The 20,092-nt window shown below is 56.0% G+C and overlaps 1 protein-coding gene and 1 long non-coding RNA gene across 5 annotated transcripts; one reads left to right on the forward strand and one right to left on the reverse strand.

Moving 5' to 3' along the window:
* Positions 1-459: 459 nt before the first annotated feature.
* SEZ6L2 (seizure related 6 homolog like 2) lies at positions 460-18,887 on the reverse strand. Of its 4 annotated transcripts, none has more exons than XM_045993804.1 (18): positions 18,232-18,887; positions 17,195-17,326; positions 16,232-16,531; positions 15,704-15,843; positions 15,227-15,428; positions 10,804-10,989; positions 9,967-10,135; positions 9,202-9,365; positions 6,701-6,901; positions 6,109-6,247; positions 5,092-5,288; positions 4,759-4,953; positions 2,882-3,073; positions 2,606-2,797; positions 2,057-2,095; positions 1,759-1,876; positions 1,535-1,656; positions 460-1,025 (listed from the first exon to the last, which is right to left on the reverse strand). In XM_045993804.1, exons 1-17 carry the CDS (start codon positions 18,308-18,310, stop codon positions 1,542-1,544), a joined length of 2,760 nt encoding a protein of 919 aa, XP_045849760.1. In that variant the 5' UTR covers positions 18,311-18,887; the 3' UTR covers positions 460-1,025; positions 1,535-1,541. The 4 variants fall into 4 exon arrangements, with proteins under 4 accessions (XP_045849760.1, XP_045849762.1, XP_045849759.1 ...); XM_045993806.1 differs by having other exon boundaries at positions 1,535-1,631; positions 16,232-16,519; positions 18,232-18,885; XM_045993803.1 differs by having other exon boundaries at positions 1,535-1,631; positions 18,232-18,883.
* On the forward strand, positions 4,748-14,690 carry LOC123933983. The gene is made up of 4 exons (XR_006816718.1): positions 4,748-4,856; positions 9,933-10,050; positions 10,245-10,357; positions 11,650-14,690. It is a non-coding gene; the product is annotated as an uncharacterized LOC123933983 (long non-coding RNA).
* Positions 18,888-20,092: the final 1,205 nt, after the last annotated feature.

A 20,092-nucleotide genomic window follows, 5' to 3' on the forward strand; every position in this document is an offset into this window, starting at 1 on the left:
TCAAAAGTGGATGCGCTGGAAAAGGACCCCCACAGGGTAAAAAACAAGCTCACTCTTTATGAAATGCTACAAATCTGACCATTACTTAGTAGACACCTAATAGTGGATATACTTATAGGTCCAAAAAAATTGGGGGAAGAAAGAATGGCACACTTGGATGAATACAAACATTCTCAAAAGGAGAGTGCATTTTAGGTGGACTGGTCATGAAACGGAGGGCTGTTTGTGTCCTGCCAAGTGGGGGAGGTGGCTACAGTTGTCTCCTGGCTAAAAGAGCCTAGAAGCGGAAAGCAAGGGGCGGGGCATAGACAGAGACAGCTGAGGCCCAGAGGGGGCTCTTGACATCGTCCGGTCCCATCTTGGAACTCCATCTTTTCCCAAATCGTTCCCCTTTCCCCAGGCCTCTCTCCAGGCCACTCTGTGACCCACCTTCCCACACCCCACCAGCCTAGTTACAAATGGTGGTTTTCTGTTTATTGCTCAAAACCAAAAATCCAGAAGCGAAGGTGGGGAGACTGTGGGTTGGGAGATGGCGCGAAGTGGGTAGGGGGCCGCGTCCCTGCTTTCCCCCTTCATCCCTCTTCTTCTGACCCTCCAGAGCCCAGGGGTGAAGCCCGGGGCCAGAGCATCTGGGAAAAGCCTTCAAGGCCAAAAGGAACAACACAGCTCTCAGGCAGTTCTTGGGGGGGTACCCTGGGCCAGAGGGGCCCCAGGAGTTGCAGGGGGGCTGAGTTCCCCTCCCAGGGTCCAAAAGCCAGTAGGGCTGGAGGGGAGGGGCAGGCCCCTTGTTTGGCAACTGAGAAGAGGAGGCTTGGGCGGCAGGATGCTGGTTTATTTATGGTAGGGTCCCCAGGGCCATCAAAGCCCCCTCATGGGACCAGGAGACTATTTACACAGCAGAGAGGAAAGGAGCCAGAGACAAGGTCCTGTACTCCTCCCTGCCTGGAATGGGAAGGGGAGGGGCGTCCTGGGTCCTGCAGCCTTAGTCTTGGGCTTCAGATGGAAACTTCATACTCCCGTGTATCCTGGAGAGAGAGAGGGGATCAGTTGCTAGAGCGGGATGGGGATGGAGGAGGGAACAAAATGGGACGAGGCATCCACCAGGGAGGGGAAAGACCCTGGGTTTTTAAAATAACATTGACCATGAGGTTTGGGAGCCATGGGGGAGCAGGGAACAGGGCTGTATCTGGCCCCAAGGGATACCTGGTTCATCTTATAGTATCTTAACAATCACACACAAATTTGAGTTTCTGGGTTGTCCTGAGCAACAGGAAGACCTGGCAGTTGGGCCTAAGTTTCCACTGCAGACGGGCACAAGTTGGCCACTTAGCCCCAGTCCCCACCACGCCGCCACTCCCCACCATGCACGCCTGACTCGCTGTGTTCACCGATGTGGCCTTTGTAGGTAGCTGAGTTTGAAATCCCCAAGATGGGTAGTACAGAGACTTTGAGAGAAAGTTCTGGAGCCCTGGGGGAACTGAGAGATGGGGCTCTCCAGGGGAGAAGGGGAAGGGCTCTCAGGGGAAGGGCTCACCCCAGCTTCATACAGTGGGTTGCTGAAGTCTGACTCCACAGTGATGGGGCTGTAGGAATGGGAGCCCGAGAAGCCGAAGAGGGATTTTCCCTGTAGTCTGCGAGAGGGAGGAGATAGAGGGGCTTATCCAGAGGTGAGCCCCCAACCCCCCCCTCACCCTGTCTTCTGTGCCAGGCAGGCAGGACAGCTGCCCTGGCTAGCAGCTCCCCGAGCAGGGTCCTTACTTGGTGTAGTATATGTAAACGCCACTGCCGAGGACAATGACCAGGCCTAGGGGCAGCAGGATGGCCAAGGCGAGGTTCCCACCCTCCAGCTGCCTCGACGGGTCTGTAGTCTGGGTCACTAGGGAGAGGAGAGGCCAGTGAGCTGGGCCTGGGCCCAGCCCACTGGCCTCTCCCAGCCTCTTGCCCTGGGCCTCGAACCCTGGGCTTCACCCATCCGGGGCCTGGCCTTCTGCCCCCGGCCTCTGCCTTGCCCTCCCGACTCAGCCAGGCCTGGGTCTCCACCTGTGCCCTCACTGACCTTCCAGTTTTCGGTTGTCCAGGAGCTCCTCATAGGCCACTGCAGGGAGAGGAGGGGGAGGGGACGGGGTCTGAGCCAGGGAGGGAAGGAGGCTGGGTAGAGGCCGGGAGCCCAGTGGGGCTGGGCTGGACAGCCTGGTTCTCTCTGCCCTCTGCTCAACCTAAACTTTATCCTTCCCTTGGTGGGGGCAGGGGAAGACTGGTCAAGGCAGGGCCTTCTTCCTCTTTCTCCAGACCCCTAAAATTTCAGGTTTCTTGGGTGGTCCAAACTAATCGGTCTATAGAATTTGTCAAAAATGGGGGAAACTTGAGACCTAGTCAGAGAGCAAGGAGACTTCCAAACCAAGGCCCCCTCTGCTACCTCCCTTAGGACAGTTCCATGACCTTGAGGTTCCCCAGGACCACTGGATGTTCCTGTGAGGATCAGAGCCCACAGGAGGTGAATGGGGAGCTCGGTCAGTCGTTCGCAAATTTGCTGCTCCCTGACTTTCCCAGCCCCGTAGCTCCCCAGACCCTGCTGTGCCCCCTCCTGCCCGGTCTGCCCAGGCACCTTTGCAGAGTGGGGGCTGGCTGGTCCACTGGGAGGGGTGGCCGGGCACACAGGTGATGGTGACCTCGCCGATGAGCTCAAAGCCCTCGTAGCAGAAGAAGCGCAGAGACTCGCCCGCCTGGTAGTGATGCTTGTACAGCGTCTGATAGCCGTTCTCCGGCACCCCTGGGTTCAGGCACGGCTCATACTTCACTGCGGGGCATAACGTCTGTCAGCTGTTGGCCCCCTGCTGAGCAGGCCACCCAGCCACCCTTCCCAGGATGTCCCCAGACTCACAGGCACACTTGGGGACCCGGTCGCTCCACTTGGGTGTGCCCGTGTCCCGGCTGTAGCAAGTGAGTACTGCCGCCCCCTCCAGGCTGTACCCTGGCAGACAGCGGTACTGGACGTGGGAGCCCACTGGGAAGCCAGCGTCAGAGGTGGTACGGTGCCCGTTGGTGATCTCACCAGGGTCGGCACAAGTCATGACTGTTGGCAGGAAAGCAAGTTCAGGGGGAGCCCTAAAAGCCCTCCCGGAAGCTGAGGACGGGGAGACGCCAGAGCCGTGGGCCATCTTCCCGCTAAGCACCTCCCCATCTCCCACCATTTCCTCCAGATGGAGAGATCAGAAGTTGGGAAAATGTAAAATTCGGTGCATTTTAGCTTTCGGGCTTTTTCCAGAAAAGAGCGGTGGGGACAAGCCAGGCCCCCATCTGAGAATGAAATGTGAAGTCTTCTGCCCCTGTTACCAGAGCCTAGGAGCTACACCCTGGAGCCACCAGCCCCACGCGGTGGATCTTAGGGGGACAGCGGCCCTCCTGCTCCCCTCCTTCCTTATTCCCGGCATCCCCAGTGCCCTCTGCTCATTTGCATAGCCTGCCCTTTACAACCTTGTTGCGCAAGTAACAATCAGAGCCATTTCTTGTATACGGACCTCTGCTAAGCGCTTTACAAGCACAGCATCTATACCCTGATGATCCTGAGGTCAGTGAGACTCATCTCGCAGGGCTCAGGGTGGGGGAAATAACTGGTCCACGGTCCCAGAGCACTGGGCTGACATTCAGAGATTTGGCTTTCAGCTCAGCTTCAGGCTCAGTGTGCTGCCTTGGCCACAGAGCCTGTCCCCTCTGGGTCCTGGCTGGGTTTCAGACTGGACATCCTGTCACTCCTTCTAGAGATGGGGAGCTGTCTCAACCAGAAATTTTTCTTTGTATCCAGGCCAAATCTGCCTTCCTGAACTTAACTTCAGGTTATTGGTCCCACCATTGCCCCCCAGGGCCAGGTGGAAGACCAACAGTCCCATATCCTGGCAGCAGGCTTCCCAAAATTTGGAGAAAATGCCAAGACGCCACCCCTTTTGCTATACTAAGAGATAGACGCTCCCAGCTCCTCCAAATATCACCTCCTCAGTGAAATCTCCCCTGCCTGAAACAATGAGCCCCCTCGCCCCCCTTCCCACAGTGCTTCTTCCTTATTTATAGCACCTGCTAAACTGTTCGCACGCACAGGTACTGTGTGAAAACTCGGATGTTAAGTCTTTTGCCCGGAAACACCCTGAAGTTACGGCTTTGGAATACCCTGAGCTGTTTAAGGGTCCCCCTTTTGAACTGTGGGCTCCGTCAAGGTCAGGAGGAACCCCAGCTCCAATGCATAACCCCAACCCAGCATGTGGCTTCGATGACTGCAGTAACCAGTGACTGCAGAGAACCAAGTTCTCTGACCAGCCTAGGCCCCAGCAAACTGACTCCCCGTAACGTCAAGGGTGGGAGATTGAGACTGGAGAATAGTACAGAAGGGGAAGAGCGGAGCTGAGAGTCGGACGGGGTGGGGCCGGGGGCGGGACTCTGACGCGGAAGAGGCGGGGCCAGGAGGCGATGGGGGCGGGACCAGGAGAAAGTGAGGCGCGACCCAGAGGAAACCGGGTCAGAGCTCAGACAGTGCACGAGAGGTGAGAGTGGGGTCCGCCTGGGGCAGTTTCGGGACACCGAGGATCAGAGGGGTGGAACCCAAAGGGTTAAAGGGGCGGGGCCTGAGTAAGATCCGGGCAGAATCCAGAGGGAAGGGATGAGAAACTCGGCCGGGTCGGGAGCAGGGGCAAAAAGGAACTTTAGCCAGACGCAGAGGGGTTGCGAAGCGGCGAAACCCCGACGGGCAGGGGCGGGGCCCGAGCTCACTCTTTTGGCAGGCGGGCGGCGCTGCGCTCCAGGACAGGTCCCATTGGCAGGTGAGAATGTCGGAGCCCAGCAGCTCATACCCAGGCTCACACTGATAGGTAAGCACCGTGCCCCGGATCAGGTCCCCGTGGGAAGCCGTCCTCCAGCCCCACTCTGGAGGGGGCAGCTCCGGGCACGTGTCGTTCCTCGGGACCTCTGCAGGGGAGAGACAGCGAGTTTGGAAGCTGTGCTGCGACTGACTCGGGGCGCCCTTCCAAACTCGGGGGCCTTGCTCCTCCTGGGATCTCTGGCTTGCCGAGCCCCTGGGCATTTCAGGACCCTAGACCTCGGTACCTTTGAAATGCAACACGAAACCCTGCCCCAGGCCTGGGTTTGGGGGCCCTGGCGGTGCCTGGAACTGTAGCGTGAGGTCGGGCCCAGAGGAGAGGAGGCGGCGGCGCGGTTGAGGTCCCCGCAGCTGCGCCAGGACTCGGGCGCTGGGACCGTCCCCATCGAAGAGTGTCAGCATGTCCCCTTCACGCACATTTAGGCTGCAGAGATTGGAACCAGATGTGCAGGGTGGGTTACAATTCGCCCCTCTATGCGGTTCTGCCCAGTCAGTAACTCATTTCATTAGGAACCCCACCTGCTCTCCAGCCCTGTCCACATTTCCCCATCCCAAGTCTGGCTGCCGTTTAAGCAATTATGGGCTTCTCTATGCTAGCCCCCTCCGGGTTCCACTTGTTCTGTGGCTCTTCGAGTTCCTGTTTCTGATTTCCAGCCCAGCTCCTCAAGAACTCCTCGCACTCTCCGGTCCCTCCTCCCTCCCTGGGGATGCACAGTCTCTCTCTCAAGTCCAGCTCCGACCAGTCACAGGCCATGTTCTTTTACCACCGGCCCAACTCCAGGAGCAGCTGGGAGTATCTGCCTTGGGGCCATCCATGCCCAGTCCTTGTTCCGACCCGGTCACAGGGCCATCTCATCCCAAATCAGCTCACTGGCTTCTCGCCACACCCACCGCCACCTCATGTGCTGGTGACCAGGCCACAGTTTGGGCCTGGGTTCCTGGAAACCACTCCAGGGGCAGCCTTGAAACAGCCAAAGAGCCAGAGACACAGGGCCAGAGCCCCCCTTTCACTGCAGCCCCTGCAGAAGCCCCTGCATGACCCATGTCCTTGTCCAGAATCACCTGGACAAATCAAAAGCGACTTGTTCCTAGGTCTCCCTGACACCCCACAACCCTGTCCTGAACCCTTAGTCACCTCTTTCACCTTGGGTAGCCAGCCAGACTCACGGAGCAGGCTACAGTGTTGTCATACCACACTTCACGGAGCCCACACCCATCACGCCCCCGGCAGCACCCTAACGTACATTTCAACTTGGAGCAAGATGCGCTTCTCCTCCTGGACGTGCAGGCCCCACACGCAGTCCTGGCCGGGGCTGTAGCTCTGGGGCCAGTCGGGAGAGAGGACCACACCAGCAGCCTCTGACAGCTCCCCTCCGCACATAGCTGGGGGAGAAGAGGGTGCAGATTCCGAACTTACCGTCTTCATTTCACCGAGGGTCTACCTACTCCCGGCTGTGGGCACCATACTGCCTCACAGGCTCCCTCTTAATTACCTGTGCCCAATCCTCCCCTTGCTCTCATTTAGCCCCGCCCACATAGCCCCGCCCACTCCCCAGTCTATGCATTACCCCGCCCATCCCAAGACAGCTCCAGCTAGAGCTCTTCAAGACATTTGGGTTGCAACCCCTAAATTGCAACCCACCAATTATTCGGCTGAGAAAAACGATCTCTGAAAAGGACAAGGATTTCCCCAAGGTCTGGGTTTACTGGGTTTGGATATACAAGTCTCCTTCCTGAATGGCCTTCATAAGATCTCCAGCTGGTGGTGGTGGGGGAGGCAGGAGACAGGGGACGGCTAGTCTGCAGAGGGAACTCCTAGGGATGTGGGGGGCTCACCCTTGCAGGCTGGCTCTGTGTCATTCCAGTGGGGTTCTGTGGGATCCACACATTCGATGGCATTTGGGGGGCCAGGGGGCTCCAGGGCATATCCTGGGAGGCACGAGAAGGTGGCCAGTGCCCCTGGGCGGTACTCTGGGTCTGTGGTGGTGACATTGCCATGTGCCAGGAAGGGAGCGAAGCAGCGATCTTCTTCAAAGGCTAGAGAGGGGTCAGTCACAGAAAGTAAGCACGAGGACAGGCCTTAGGGGATCTCAGACTGGGGACTCTTGGGTTGAGTTCAAGTGTTGTTTGGCTGCTCAGTGGGTTGTTTAAAATGGAATGCCTTTGGGCTTAGCTTTCACTCTCCAGTCTCCCCCAAATCCTAACGCTTCTCACTCACACATTTTTGTTACCTTCCTGGCCGCTGATGGGAAACCCCTAGGCTAGTCAATTCCCAGCCCCCATTCTACAGATGAGGAAACTGAGGTCCACAGACCAAAAAACCGCTTGCCCAATGTCACACAGAATCAGGTCTCAAACCCAGATTGCTTGAATCCTAGTCAGAGTCACTTGGTTTTGGAAAGTGCAGAGGAGGGAGGGGAAAGGGTACCTTTAGAGGAGCGCCTGAGTGGCTCAGTCGGTTAAGGGTCCAACTCTTGGTTTGGGTCGTGAGACCCAGTGGAGGCCGCACTGGGCTCTGCACTCATCGGAGAGTCTGCTTGTGGATTCTCACTCTCCTTCTGTGAGCGCCCCCCCCCCCCCGCCCCGCTCATGCTCTCCGTGTGTGTCTCTCTCTCCCTAAAGTAAATAAATAAATCTTAGAGGGAGAGAGAGAGAGTGCAGGGGTGGGGAGAGGCAGAGAGAGGTGGGGAGAGAGAATCTCATGTAGACTCCCCACTGAGAGCTGAGCCTGACTTGGGGTTTGATCTCACAACCCTGAGATCATGACCTGAGCTGAAACCAAGAGTTGTCCAATTAAACAACTGAGCCACCCAGGCAGTCCATAAAGAAATCTTAAAAAAAAAAAAAAAAATTCTCCCCACCCTTGATTACCCATGTTGTGGCTAGAATCCCAAAGTACAACAAATGCAGAAGCTACTCAATTTTGACTTTGGACTAACTCAGCAAAAAAGAACATTTGGAGAACATTTTCGCTTTTGCCCACGTGATTGATCATAGCTCAGCTGCAGAACGATCCGTGGGGAGGAGTGTGAAGCTCATAGAGCAGCAATGGCCCACAGCCAGGGAGGCAGACCTCAGACCTCGGAATTCTTTGCACATTTGCAAGTCTAACAGGCAGTTTGTTTTTCAGATCTGCTCTTCTGGTTCACTGTTCCTTACAACCTGATGAGGTCTCAAGCCCAAATCCTATGTGTCCATCAGGGGCCAGTGCCAAATCCATTGCTCCTTTGATTCACACCAGAAACCAACCCCTCCTGTCTCTGAGCATTTCACTTTCTTTATCTCTCTCCTGCTACTGCTTGCACAGATCCTCTAATCCAGTCACGCTGAAATTCCCTCTTTCCCAAATATACCAGGCCTTTCTCTACCTCTTTACTGTTGCTTTCACCTGAGGTGCTCACCTCTAATCTCCCTCTTTTAAAACGCTCTCTACCCTAGGGGCACCTGGGTAGCTCAGGTGGTTAAGGGTCTGGCTCTTGGTCTCCACTCAGGTCTTGGTCTCAGGGTTGTGAGACTGAGCCCCACGTCAGGCTCTACACTGAGCGTGAAGTTCTGCTTGGAATTCTCTCTCTCCTTCTGCCCCTCCCCACTCCTCTCTCTCTCACTCTCTAAAAAATAAATAAAATAAAATAAAATAAAGTCTCTCTATCCAGTAAGGCCCAGCTCAAATGCCTCTTCTTCCACGATCACTGACCTCCTTGTTTCTACCTGTCCAGCATCTAGACCCCTGTATTCTGTTCAAGGCACTCCTACTTGCATTTTGGGACACAAGCCTCCCCCATTTCCAGTCTAGGAGGTCCAGTTGGGGCCAACTATGGATGGTCATGTGATATGGGTCTGCCAATCATAACACCAACCGCCCTTCCCTTCCCTGATTGGCTAATGACCTAAGCCAGAGAAATGAGAGCCCTCCCTGGCATTTTTGCTGAAGCTCTTAGGAAAGCAGTACCCTTTCTCTTTCTGATGGACTTGCTATGTTGGCGGTATGTCAGTTTGAACTACTAGGGGCACCACAGACTGAGAGCCTGACTGACGGTGAAGCCAACACGGAGGAAAGCACTGAGAGGTGAAGGTGCCCGGTCTCTTGGCTGTGTACCTGGATGCAGCCATCCATGAAACTTAAATGTGAAGAGCCACCCCAGGAATTGGAAGAGGTCCACAGGAGGGGGTCCTTGTAGTTTGGAGATGGGGAGGAAGTTAGTTTCCAGACATCCAAACAGAGATGAGCAGGGACAGAGTATGTGCTTGTGACCATACCCGGCCATCAGCCAGATGGCAAAGTGCAGGAGTTGGGATCCCTGGTGCCGGGGGGGAGGGGGTGGGGAGAGGACACTTACCTTCAAATCGGAGGCTTAGCAGCAGGGGGTTGGCGGGTGTCTCTGAAAGCAGCTCCACATAAAGGGACTGGGCATCACTGATGAGACCCCGCTCTGGGACGTCATCCATGTCCGAGTCATAGATGACTGGGGAGAGGGGGCTGCCCCCTGAGCGCACCATCAGCCTGGGATGGACAGAAGTTTCCCCTCAGAAGCTGGCTTATCTCTTGCCGGCTCTAACTCGCTTTCACAGCTGTTATTTTCAAGCATCAACTACATCCCATGTATGCTAAGCCTTCGCACATTTTGTCTCATTACTTTTCTTTCACAAGAGCCCTTGAGTCAGCATGATTTATCTCTCCCTGACCTTATAGATGAGGAAATGGAGGCCCAGAGTCACCTGCCCCTCGTCACATAGCAACTAGTGGCAGAGCTGAGGTAGTGGTTCGTGAGGCGAGAGGGGGTACCAGTGATGATGGCGAAGACAGACACATTTCCAGGGCTCACTCCCTTCCAAGGACTTCCTGTAACTCAACACCTTTATCCCCACAGAAACCTTCAAAGGAGGTCCTGTGATCTCCATTCTACTGAAGAGGAAACTGAGGGACAGACAGGGCCAGCAACTCATCTATGTTTGCACAGCCATACCGCCTAAGAAAGGGGAAGGACTGATCTGCGTTTAACACACATTTTAACTGGGATCCACGCCAGGTCTGTCTGACTCCCCACCGCAGCCTTCCTACTTCCCGCAGGTGGGGACCTCTGAGCCAAGACCCAGACCCTCACCGGTCATTGTCCTCATCCAGTGAGACCCTCTCGAAGTGCAGGTGAAGCCGGCGTCCCTCAGCTGCTTCGATGACCCACCGGCAGGTGAGGTTGGGCCCTGCTGCTCCTCCAGGCTCAGGGGACACAATGCGACCCAGTGTAGCATTGTGGATGGTGCCACCACAGGATGCTAGGGGTAGAGGGGGGACACGGGAAGGTGACTTGTCCTCCTGTCTTCAGAGCTGTTACACCCACACCTTCGGTTGGGACTCAGCCTCAGAGTGCTTTCTGCCCTACAGGCTCACCCCAGAGGATGGGACCTTCTCCAAGGCCACCACCCGGGTAGGGAACCAGCCCCCCCAGCATGGACCCTCCCTAGGACGGAAAGCCTGCTGATATGAACACTCCCCAGGTATGGACACCCTGGCATGGGGAGTATGAGGGATCCCCAAAATTGAAGCCCTCAAATGGAAAATCTTCAAGATGGGATCCCCAGGATAAAGATTCTTTGCGATAGGGAACCTCTAGATACGGACCTCCAGGATGGTTTCCTTGAGCATAAGGAGTCTCCGAAAGAAGACACCTCCAGAATGGTGACTGCCCATACGGAAATCCTTTAGGCAGGACATCCCCAGATGGAGACCACCCCTCCGCCTCCTGCTGCCGCCAAGGATGGCAGTTCTCCAAGAGTCGACACCTTCTGTGTGAAGGGCTCCAGATGGAGACACCAGGATAGGGACTCTTCCAGGCAGAAACCCCTTCAGGATGGATGTTGGCCAAAGATAGAGACCCCCAAGATAGTACCCGCCCAATGGGGCTCCCAGGACAGAAGCCCCACCTAGCATGCAGGAGACTCACCCACGCAGCTGGGGGGTTCGCCACTCCAGGCTGGTCGGGTGCCGTTGAGGCAGATAAGGGTCTCCTCGCCCTGCAGCTGGTAGCCGGAATCACAGTGGAAGGCGGCAGTCCCCCCAGGGTGCAGGTCTGTCACGCTCACGTCCCCGTGGGCCGGCCGGGGAGGGAAGCCGCAGCTCAGGAGGTAGGCTGGATCGGGGAGAGCCGGGAGAAGGGAGACTGGCTTTCCCACGCCAACCTCTCTCACCAATCCCCTCGCACACGCTTCCCTCTTCTCAGGTCCCCTGGTGGCAGAGAGGGCTCCCTACTGGAGCTCTCACACGGCCACTGGGTCTCACGAAGAGGTCATCTCAACATCCCTTCTGTCCCCTAGTCTTTGTAATCTACCCATTTCGGCCTCCATTTTATAGATGAAGTATCTGAGACTTGAGGAAATTCTGCCTCTCACACTCACTTGCCGGGGCAACCTCGGGCAAGTCAGTTGGCCACCGCGAACCCAGCCAGCCCTAAAAATAACAAATAGTGTCTGCAGAACTTGCTCAGCTTCTAAAATGAGCTCATGCAGTGCTTCTGAGGTAGCCACAGGAAGACTGTGATCCATTTTCCAGATGTAGCAATGGGTTGTTAAGTGACTCCTAGTGATTTCTCCCCGCTGAGGAGCGTGGTGGGAGCAGAGCCTCAGCTTTCCTCCAGAGGAGCCCGCATGAAACTCCTTTGGGAAGTTTGGCTATCTTGTCATTGGAGACCTTAGTACTCAGTGCCCCCTCCATGAATCCCCCAGGGAAGGCGAAGGGCTAGGAAAGGCTTTGCTTTCCTTAAAGAACTGGTTTCTCTTCTCCTCTCTTGCAGTGAGAACTGAGTGATCTCTCTTTTTGTGCTGCTAAGAAGCTCAGAACCAGATCAAGGCTTGTTCCGAGCAACAGTGGCTTGTCCATCCACATTCTATTTTTGTCATCTTTAATAAGCATTTCCTGGTACCCACTTTCTTCTTATTTTATTTAATTTTGCTGCATTCTTTTTTGAAAGCCTCCTGAAATTCTTGTGGAATCACAGGAGATAAAACAAAGAAACAGAAAGTGACTTGGGGCCGGCTGTGGGGGGGTGGGTGCTGGCAGGCTTAGTCGGAAGAGCGTGGGACTCTTGATCTTGGGGTCAGTGTTTGAGCTCCATGTTACTCATGGAGTAACGATTACTTAAATATCTAAACTTAAAAAGGAAGGAAAGAGGAAGGAAGGAAGGGAGGGAGGGAAGAAGGGAGGAAGGAAGTGACTTGACCGTAGACAATGGACTCTAAATTTGGTCCTGACATAGTTCTATGTGTCTGTTTCAGACCAGGCAGAGTTCATCAAGAAGGGCTTCCTGGAGGAGATGTACCAAACCTGGGTCTCTATAGGAGGGGCAGGCTCTGGGTAGCCATGCTTGGGAGATACCGGCTCGCCTGGGCCTTTGCTTTTGCTAACTGTGCAGCCCTGAGTGATTAAGTCAGAGACCTGGTCTCCCTGCTTCAAAATTCAGTAAGCATTTCCTTGGCGGTGCCAGTGCAGAGAGGTGAAAAGGACCCAGGTCTTGTGCTTTCGGAGTCTGCAGTCTACTGAGATAGACCTCAAAAGTTTCTCAAACACAGTGGTTTAAATCAATATTAGCCTCTTGATGGCTCTCCACAACCGACAGAATCAAGCCCAAATGCTTTGGACTGACATTCCAACCCCTTCCATCACTGCACCCAGCACAACACCTCCAGCTTCAGTTCTTAAACCCACAACCCACAGAGCCTACACAAGGTAGCTTTGTGACTTCATATTTTTTCGCATCATTTCCCCTACCTGCGAGGTCCTTTACCTGGTCTTCCTCATCTTTCAAGAAGTAACTCAAGTACCACCTCTTCCAGGAAGTCTTCCTGGCCCCTCCCCTCTCCCACAGAGTTAGTTTCTTTCTTGCCTCCACACCTGTGCACGCGTACTTTTATCATCACGTAAACTGCTGTCTATTGCCATGGTGAGACTGAACTGGCCTCACTTGTTTTGTCTCCCAAAAACCCCGCCAAGCCGATCCACCGATGCGGCCCAGAGGTAGTATGTGACTGAACAAACTGGACTGGGAGATGGGCACACCTGACTTCTTCTAGCTCCACGATTTATTCGCTGTATGACCTTGGGCAGGTGATGCCCCCTTGGGGTCTGTCACCTGTCAACAGCAGTGGTAAGTCCGACCGTTGGCCAATCAGCCTTCCAATTAAAGGAAAGAAACATGCAAAGCACCTCACACAGAGAAAGTGCTCAGAAAATCTGAAGCCCTTGTCCCTCAGGCTTGATGAATGAATGACTGGGAGTTGGGTCTGTGGATCTGCCTTCTGACTCTGCATGCCTGGGGGTGGCTGGGCCATCCCTACAGCCCTTCATCCTCTCGGCGGTGGAGGGGCCAACGGCCACCCTTGGGGGTGCCCCGAGAAGCACACAAAACAATGGTTGGCACCCGGGTTGTGTAAATGGGAATGTTTGCTGGGCTTGGGGCGAGCAGTGATGGAACCTTTGGCCTTTCAGAGAAGCTAACGAGGCCACTCTGGACCAGAGGCCCCAGCTAGTGGAGACTGGGAAGGGCTTAAACAGGGCCTCGGTCCCAGAGGGACATAGAGAAGCCGCAAAGCAGGGAAGACCGAGGCAGGTAATGAAGGCCAATTTATGCAACAGCCCTGCTTCCCCAGATGTTCCACTTTGTCTGGAGTCCTATTTTCAGGGCCCTAGGGAAGTGGCTGCTTAAGGGAGCCGGCGGGGAGCCATTTCGTAATGTTGGAAGGGCAGTCCCCCCAACCCCCTTCGGGCATGACCTTGCTCCCTGCCAACCCAACCACCAATTACGTGGCCCCCATCTCACTGGCCCCTCCACCTTGCGCATGGGAGTTCCTGGGGCCCAAGCAGAGGCCTCAGGAGAAACTGGAAAGGGTGTGAGGCAGAGATCCGTGTTGTGTGTGTCCTGGATAAGGCCCACAAGGGGCAGGCAAGGCCATGAGGTGATGTGAAGGGGACATTGGCCCCAAACCCAGTTCCTCTCTGAGGAGCACAGGAAGGGACTTGGGAGATGGCAGCAGTGTCTGGAATGGGATCGCAGGCTGCCACGCGCACACACGTTCTAGAGCTGATGCTCGCTCTGTGAGAAGGTTCCTGCACACACAGGTGAGTACGGGTGTGCACCTGCGTGTAGGTTGTCTGTGTGGGGGGGTGCTCCTGAGTGCAGTCGTGCACGGATACCGTCCCCTCCTACACCCCCAAAGTCAGCAGGATCTTTCTAGGTCACAAATCTGAGGTTGTCACTACCTTGCTTCAAACATTTCAAAATGTCTCCAGTCTATACCCCTTGCTGAATTCGATGAGGCCCTTCCTAATCTGAATCCAACCTCCTAGTCTGGTTTCTTTTTTCTTTTTTTATAGATTTTACCCACTTATCTGACAGACAGAGATCACAAGCAAGCAGAGAGAGAGGGAAGCAGAATTCCTGCTGAGCAGCTCCATTCCAGGACCCCAGGACCACGACCCAAGCCGAAGGCAGAGGCTTCAACCCACTGAGCCACCCAGGTGCTCCCTTAGTCTGGTTTCTTATAGCCTGCTTTTCTCCCACCACTTTCTGGGCTTTTCTGTAGCAGTGACTGACATTCCTGAGCTCTCATTGTGGACCAGACACTATTTTAAGCACTTGACTGTGTTATTAGTTAATTTGGTCTTCCTAATAATACCATGAGCCAAGTATTATGGTTCCCATTTTTCAGATGAGACCATGAGGCACAGAAAGGTTAAGTAAGTCACCCCAGGTAACACAGCTAGGGCAATTCTATCTTCCATGCTGAGTTACTTCAACTCCTCAAGGGAATCATGCTTTTTCATCCAGCTGGACACCTGTCTTCCTCATTCTTCCCTTCCCACCCTTCCCCTTGTAGCTCTTCTTTTCGGTCCCAGCTTCGTTACCTCCTCCAAGAAGGTGTCCCTATATTCCTTAGGAGAAATGTAGGTCCCTTTGAAATTTGTTCCCTCTGCCTGCGTTTCCTTCATCATAGGGCTATAGGTCCTTATCTCATTGAATCATAATCATCCTGATTACTTGTCCATCTCTTTACCTAGATTCTGAGTTCGTGGAAGATTTACATCTGGCTTGTTGATTGCTCTCCCTATGGACAACAGAGGGCCGGTATGAATGGGTGTTCAACAAACGTTGGTTGAGTGAATCAATGACCTGCCACTCTGAGGTGTGCACACCGAGTCTGTGAGTGTGCAAAATAAGTGTGCATAGATCTCCTCTGAGGGCTCTGCCCGCCCCCCACCAGGTTCTAGACAGGAGGAAAAGCCCCTGACATCTCCTTAAGCTCAGATGCCTCCCAGAGATATCTCTTGTGCCCAGTGTGGCCCCTACCCTTCCACCAGCTCCCCAGACTCCTCACCCTGATAGTGGATCCTGAAGCCACCGCCCCTTGGGACCCGTGGGCTCTGGAAGTGCAGGAGCAGCCGGTTGGTTGGACTCCGAAGGACCTGTCCTTCTCCCAGCATGGAGGAGTTAGCCAGGAGTCGGGGGGCCAGGCCTGGGGTCCCCCCACCAGCCAGCACCAGGAGTTCCTCCTCCCGAGATAGGTTCAGCGTCTGCACCTAAAGAAGGCCAGACCCAGACCGCCGCCCCCCCCCCACCCCACAGGACAAGTCAGTCAAGGTGGGTGACCCCTAAACCCCCACCGTCTGCCTCCCTTTCTCCTGTGTGTGGCAGCCCAAATACTACCGTGACATTGGCCACATTAGAGAACTCCAGGAGAGTCTCTGAGATCCTCAGAACACAGGCCCACTGAGTCAGGGAAGTTTCCCAGGCCAAACCTGTGCACACACCTGGGCCCAGAGGAAAGGGCTTGGGGGCTTCAAAGTCCAGTTACCTGGATCTCAATGCCGTAGCCAGGGTAGACATGGATGCTGTAGGTGCAGTCCAAGAGCCCCGCGGTGCGGCTGGCGGCGCTGCCCAGATCGGGAGACTCCACATGCCCTTCGCCCTCAGAGATGTTGTTATTACACAGAACTAAAGAGACACAAGTGACTGGAGCTGACTGATTCCCTGTGCTCTTGCCCTCCCAGCCAAGCAACCCTCGCCTGTCTTGTCCCCTGCACCCCTCACCATCTTTATCGGCGGCTCCCTCTCCCACCCGTGCCCACAACTCCCTTCCCCAACTGTAGTAGAGATAAAACACACAGAACGGTGCTGGCCCACCGCAAGGGTAGACACACGCCCACCATAATAATAAATAATCAAATGATAATCAAAAAATGATTGAGCAGAGGCCCCTTTCTCATCTGTACCCAGACCCCTATTTCCACACTTTTCCAGCAGGCTCTCCTCCGGTCCCCCTTCCTCCTCTCCCACATTCATGCTCCTGCACACTGTTCCCGCCCCCTTTCAGACGCCTCACCTGGGCTGGTCACCGTGGTGGTAACAGTGGTCGTGGTGATGATGGTGGTCGTGGTCTCCTCCTCTCCTCCCTCAGGCCCAAGGGGCGGGCCGGGGGAGGCGGGGCCAGGAAGGGGCGGGGCCGTAGTTCCCGGGGGCGGGGTCAGCAGCTCTGGCGCGGTGGGGCCTGCCCCCCTTCCCCCTTTAGGGGTTACAGCTGTTGTCAGAGGCCCCGTCCCTGGCTCAGTGGCCCGTGGCAGGGAGGGTGCTGCAAGAGTCTGGCCGGCTGGAGGGGTGGCTAGTGTGGGGTCTGGATCAGATCCTGGGACAGTGCAAGGTAAGTCAGGGCGCAGAAAGAGCAAATTGGTGGGTCATGGGTGGGGAGCAAGGCTGAGGGAAACTGGGGGCTCCCCCCACTGAACCCCAAAGTTGCAAGCCCCCACCTCTCCCTTCTGCACCCAAACTCTACACGTCCTCCCAAGGCTTCCACAGCCGGACCTCCCCACCCCTCCCTCTCCACCTCTCCACCCAGGCCCTTCCACTGGGTCAGTCTCCTTGAGACTCTCCACGCTTCCTCATTCAGGTCTGGCTCCCTTTCCTGCGCACCCCTTCCTCCCTCCTCTTTCTCTCTTTTGCTCTGTCTGGAACTCTTCTACTCTCTTTAGTATTCTTGTGGCTCTCTGATTTTATGATTCTAAATCTGCTACTCTCTGCATTTCTCTCTCTTTCTAGGTCTCTCTCCCCCGATTCCTCAGACTCTGCTTCTCTGAGTTTCCATCTGTCTTTCTCTCTGATGGTCTGTTTTTCTGTCTGGCTCTGGCTCTTGATCATTCAGTCTCAATTGCCCTGGTTCTCTGTCTATGCCATTTTGACTCCCTCTAACTGAGATAATTCTTGCTGAATATCACTGGCTTGGGTCCCCATCTCCTCGAGTTAATGTCCCTCCCTCTTTCTCTGTGTCACTTCTGCCACTCTGGGCCCTCACCCGGCAGGTAGCCCATCTCTGGACCCCTCCTCAGCAGGGCCCCATGGAGCAGCTCAGCCAAAACCTCAGAGGCTACTGTGGGGGCCTCACTTCCAGGCTCTGGTAGTGCCTCTTCTTCCTTCAGGGGCAGACCTAGGAGATGAAGTTGTGTGAGCCCTTTCACTGCCCCACACTCCTCCCTTCTCCAGAAAATCTTTTCTAGAGCTCTTCCTCCCCTCTCAGTCAGCTGGGCCTGCAGGAGCTCAGAGGGTCCCAGACTGGGCTGAGAGCCAAGAGTGGAGGAGGGGCTCCCAGCTGTTCCCGGCACCCCTACACCTTCCTCTCCACCCCACTCCCCTCCCACGCTGTGTGGGCCTTCGTGAGCGTCTTGGCTTTTATGAACCCTGGACAGCGCCAGCGGAGTGGAGAGGGGCCCCGGTGCTACCTTCCTTTTCCCCTCGATGGTGCTCTTCCCCCAGCCCTGGAGCTCTGCAGAGGGTCTGGCAGCGCCTCCTAGCCCTTGCTTCCGCAATGCCCAGCTTTATCTCTGGGTTTCTATCTCTGCAGTGTGGTTCCCTCTCTCTCTCTTTCATTCTCTGCAGTCTCTGCCCGCTTCCCTGGAGTCTGGCGAGGGGTCAGAGTAGAGGACTGAATATATGGGCTCTGAGCACTGCCTCTGTTCATCTGTCTTTGTCCATACATCCAAGAACATTTGTGCGTGCAGTGCCTGGCTCTCTCCCAGCACCTCCATCTCCCACCCAGGTACCCTGCATGCTTCTGCCGCCTCCACAGACATCCCCCCAACTTCCCCAGCCCTTCTTCCTGGATTTAACCCCTGAGACGCTGGTAAAAGCTCCCCTCATTCATTTCCCCACCTTCTCAGTATTGGGGGTTAGGGCTCCAGGTACAAGTCAGAATGCCCTGGCTTGCCCCTTCCCTGTCAGCTGTACCCCTCCTCCCCCAGAAGCTCAGAAAGCCCAGGATGTTCAGAGAAAGGATGGTAGAGGACCCAGGTGGGGACCATCCCAGGGCCTACCCCCACGCTCCCATGTCCTTACCCTGAATCCAGGGACAGCTCAGCAGAATTAGGAACAGCAGCTGGGGAGGCGGCGGGTGCTGGGCCCTGGGAGTCCCCATGGCGACTCACACCGATTTCTCTTCTCTGCGCCTCTCCTAAATAATCTAGCTGTCACCTTTCCTCCGTCTCCTTTTATCTTTCCCTTTAATTTTCTTTTTTCCTTTTCCTTTTTTTTTTTTTCCTGTTAGCAGTTAGCAAGGAAGACAATTTCTCTGTCCCTTGGGATGGAGGGGCAGAATTGGGCTGGGGGTCGCCTGGATCCCACCCCTCCTTGCCCAATCTCCTCTGTCCTCTGCTATCGGGTCTGTGGGAGAGGGGGCGCGGCTCCGGCTGCAGGGGGTGGGACCGAGAAGGCCGAAGGGGCTGGGTCGCCTGGGTTACCCTCTCGCTCGGGCGCGTGGATCCATCGAGCTAGCTGGATCCCAGGCTGGGGGAGTAGGGAAAGGCAAGACAGCTTCTGGGGGTCTAGGGTGGGGTCGAGGATCGGGAGGGTCCCTACTGAGCTCTAGCGGGGCTTGGTGGGGACGGGAGGGGGTTGCGGAACCTGGAGAGCCGAAGCTCGGGCACTGGAGCTGCGGGAGGGAGAAGCTGAGAAAGGTGTCGAGCCCACGTCAGATCCTGGGGACGGGCGAAGGGAGGGGCCTGGGATTTATTTGGGGGCGATGGGGGGGGAGGCAGAAGGAGGAAGTGCAGATGGAGGAAGGAGGGACCACATGAGCCAGACCGTAATCCTCACACCCGCGGCCCCTAGGGGAGGCAAAGGAAACTCTGGTCTTAGCTGTAATTACAGCCCCTTCCCCCAGCCTTTCCAGCACATCTGGAATCTGAATCTCCTCTTCCCAGGGTGCCGAGGGGCGGCACCGCTGGGTTCACGCTTGTTCAGCTCCCCAGTATGCCCCCTGCCCACATTCAGACACTTCCCCCCTCCCCACGGGACTTCCCTTTCCCTTTCACGGCTCCTGTGAAATGGGATTTCCCCTCCTCCAGGAGAATGGCAAATTTCCACGTTTATGAGAAGTCTAAGGGGCGACAGTCCAAGATCTGGGGAGGAGAGACCCCCTTCTCTTGCGTATATGACCCCGGCCAGCTGCCAGGCAGCTTCAACTTTGATTTATGTATGTATGTATTTATTTATTTATTTTGTCCTCCTGGCCTCCCTCAGAATGCCTTTGGGCGCTCTTTTCAGCACCACGAGCTGGCGGACAGCTCTTACCGGCCCAGCCGAGGCTGGCCCGGCCCCCGACGCCGCGGGCGATTGGCTGAAGCCGCCCTCACTATCAATCAGGCTCCCGGGGGTGGGAGTGGGGGACTCGCTCTAGTGGAGGCGGAGGGGGGATGGGAGCCACAGGCTGACTGGTCAAAGGATCAGCAGACCTACGGACAGGCCTTAGCGTCCCTGTCCTCAGTCCGCCAGCGCCGGCCCTGTCCGTCAGTCTATGCGCTCGCCCCGCCCCTTGTCTTGCCACGCCCCTCCTCCAGCCCCCGCCCCTTCTTTTCGCATTGCGGGGCGGCTGGAGGTTGGCACACTGCCCCCTGCGCCCCACGTGGCGCCCCGTCCGGGCGGGGAGGGGAGGCGAATCCGGAGACCACCCCCCTCCTCCGGCTGAGATGCGACTACCCCTGGGTGGGGGCGGGGGTAGCTAAGCTGAGATGACTGTGGGGAGGGGTGACGTCAGGGTGAGTGGGAGCCAAGGAAGGAACGAGTAGGAGAGAGGGAGGGAGGGGAAGGAGAGAGAGAGAGAGAGAGAGAGAGAGAAAGAGGAGACCCGCGGGTCGGGTCGAGTGAGAAGCGAGGGCAGAAGGGGACGAGGGGTTGGAAGGAGAGAGAGAAGCCGCTGCGG

This window comes from Meles meles, chromosome 21, assembly GCF_922984935.1.
Source record: "Meles meles chromosome 21, mMelMel3.1 paternal haplotype, whole genome shotgun sequence".
NCBI classification, from domain to species: Eukaryota; Metazoa; Chordata; class Mammalia; order Carnivora; family Mustelidae; genus Meles; species Meles meles.

Bases quoted from the DNA above. Each gene is read 5' to 3' on its own strand.
- SEZ6L2 (XM_045993803.1), bottom strand. From the start codon at position 18,310: ATGGGGACTCCCAGGGCCCAGCACCCGCCGCCTCCCCAGCTGCTGTTC. The intron at 16,532-17,194 runs GTGAGGGCCCAG...GCACTGTCCCAG, and splicing joins AGAGATGGGCTACCTGCCGG to GATCTGATCCAGACCCCACA. The intron at 2,798-2,881 runs GTGAGTCTGGGG...TATGCCCCGCAG, and splicing joins CCGGGTCCCCAAGTGTGCCT to TGAAGTATGAGCCGTGCCTG.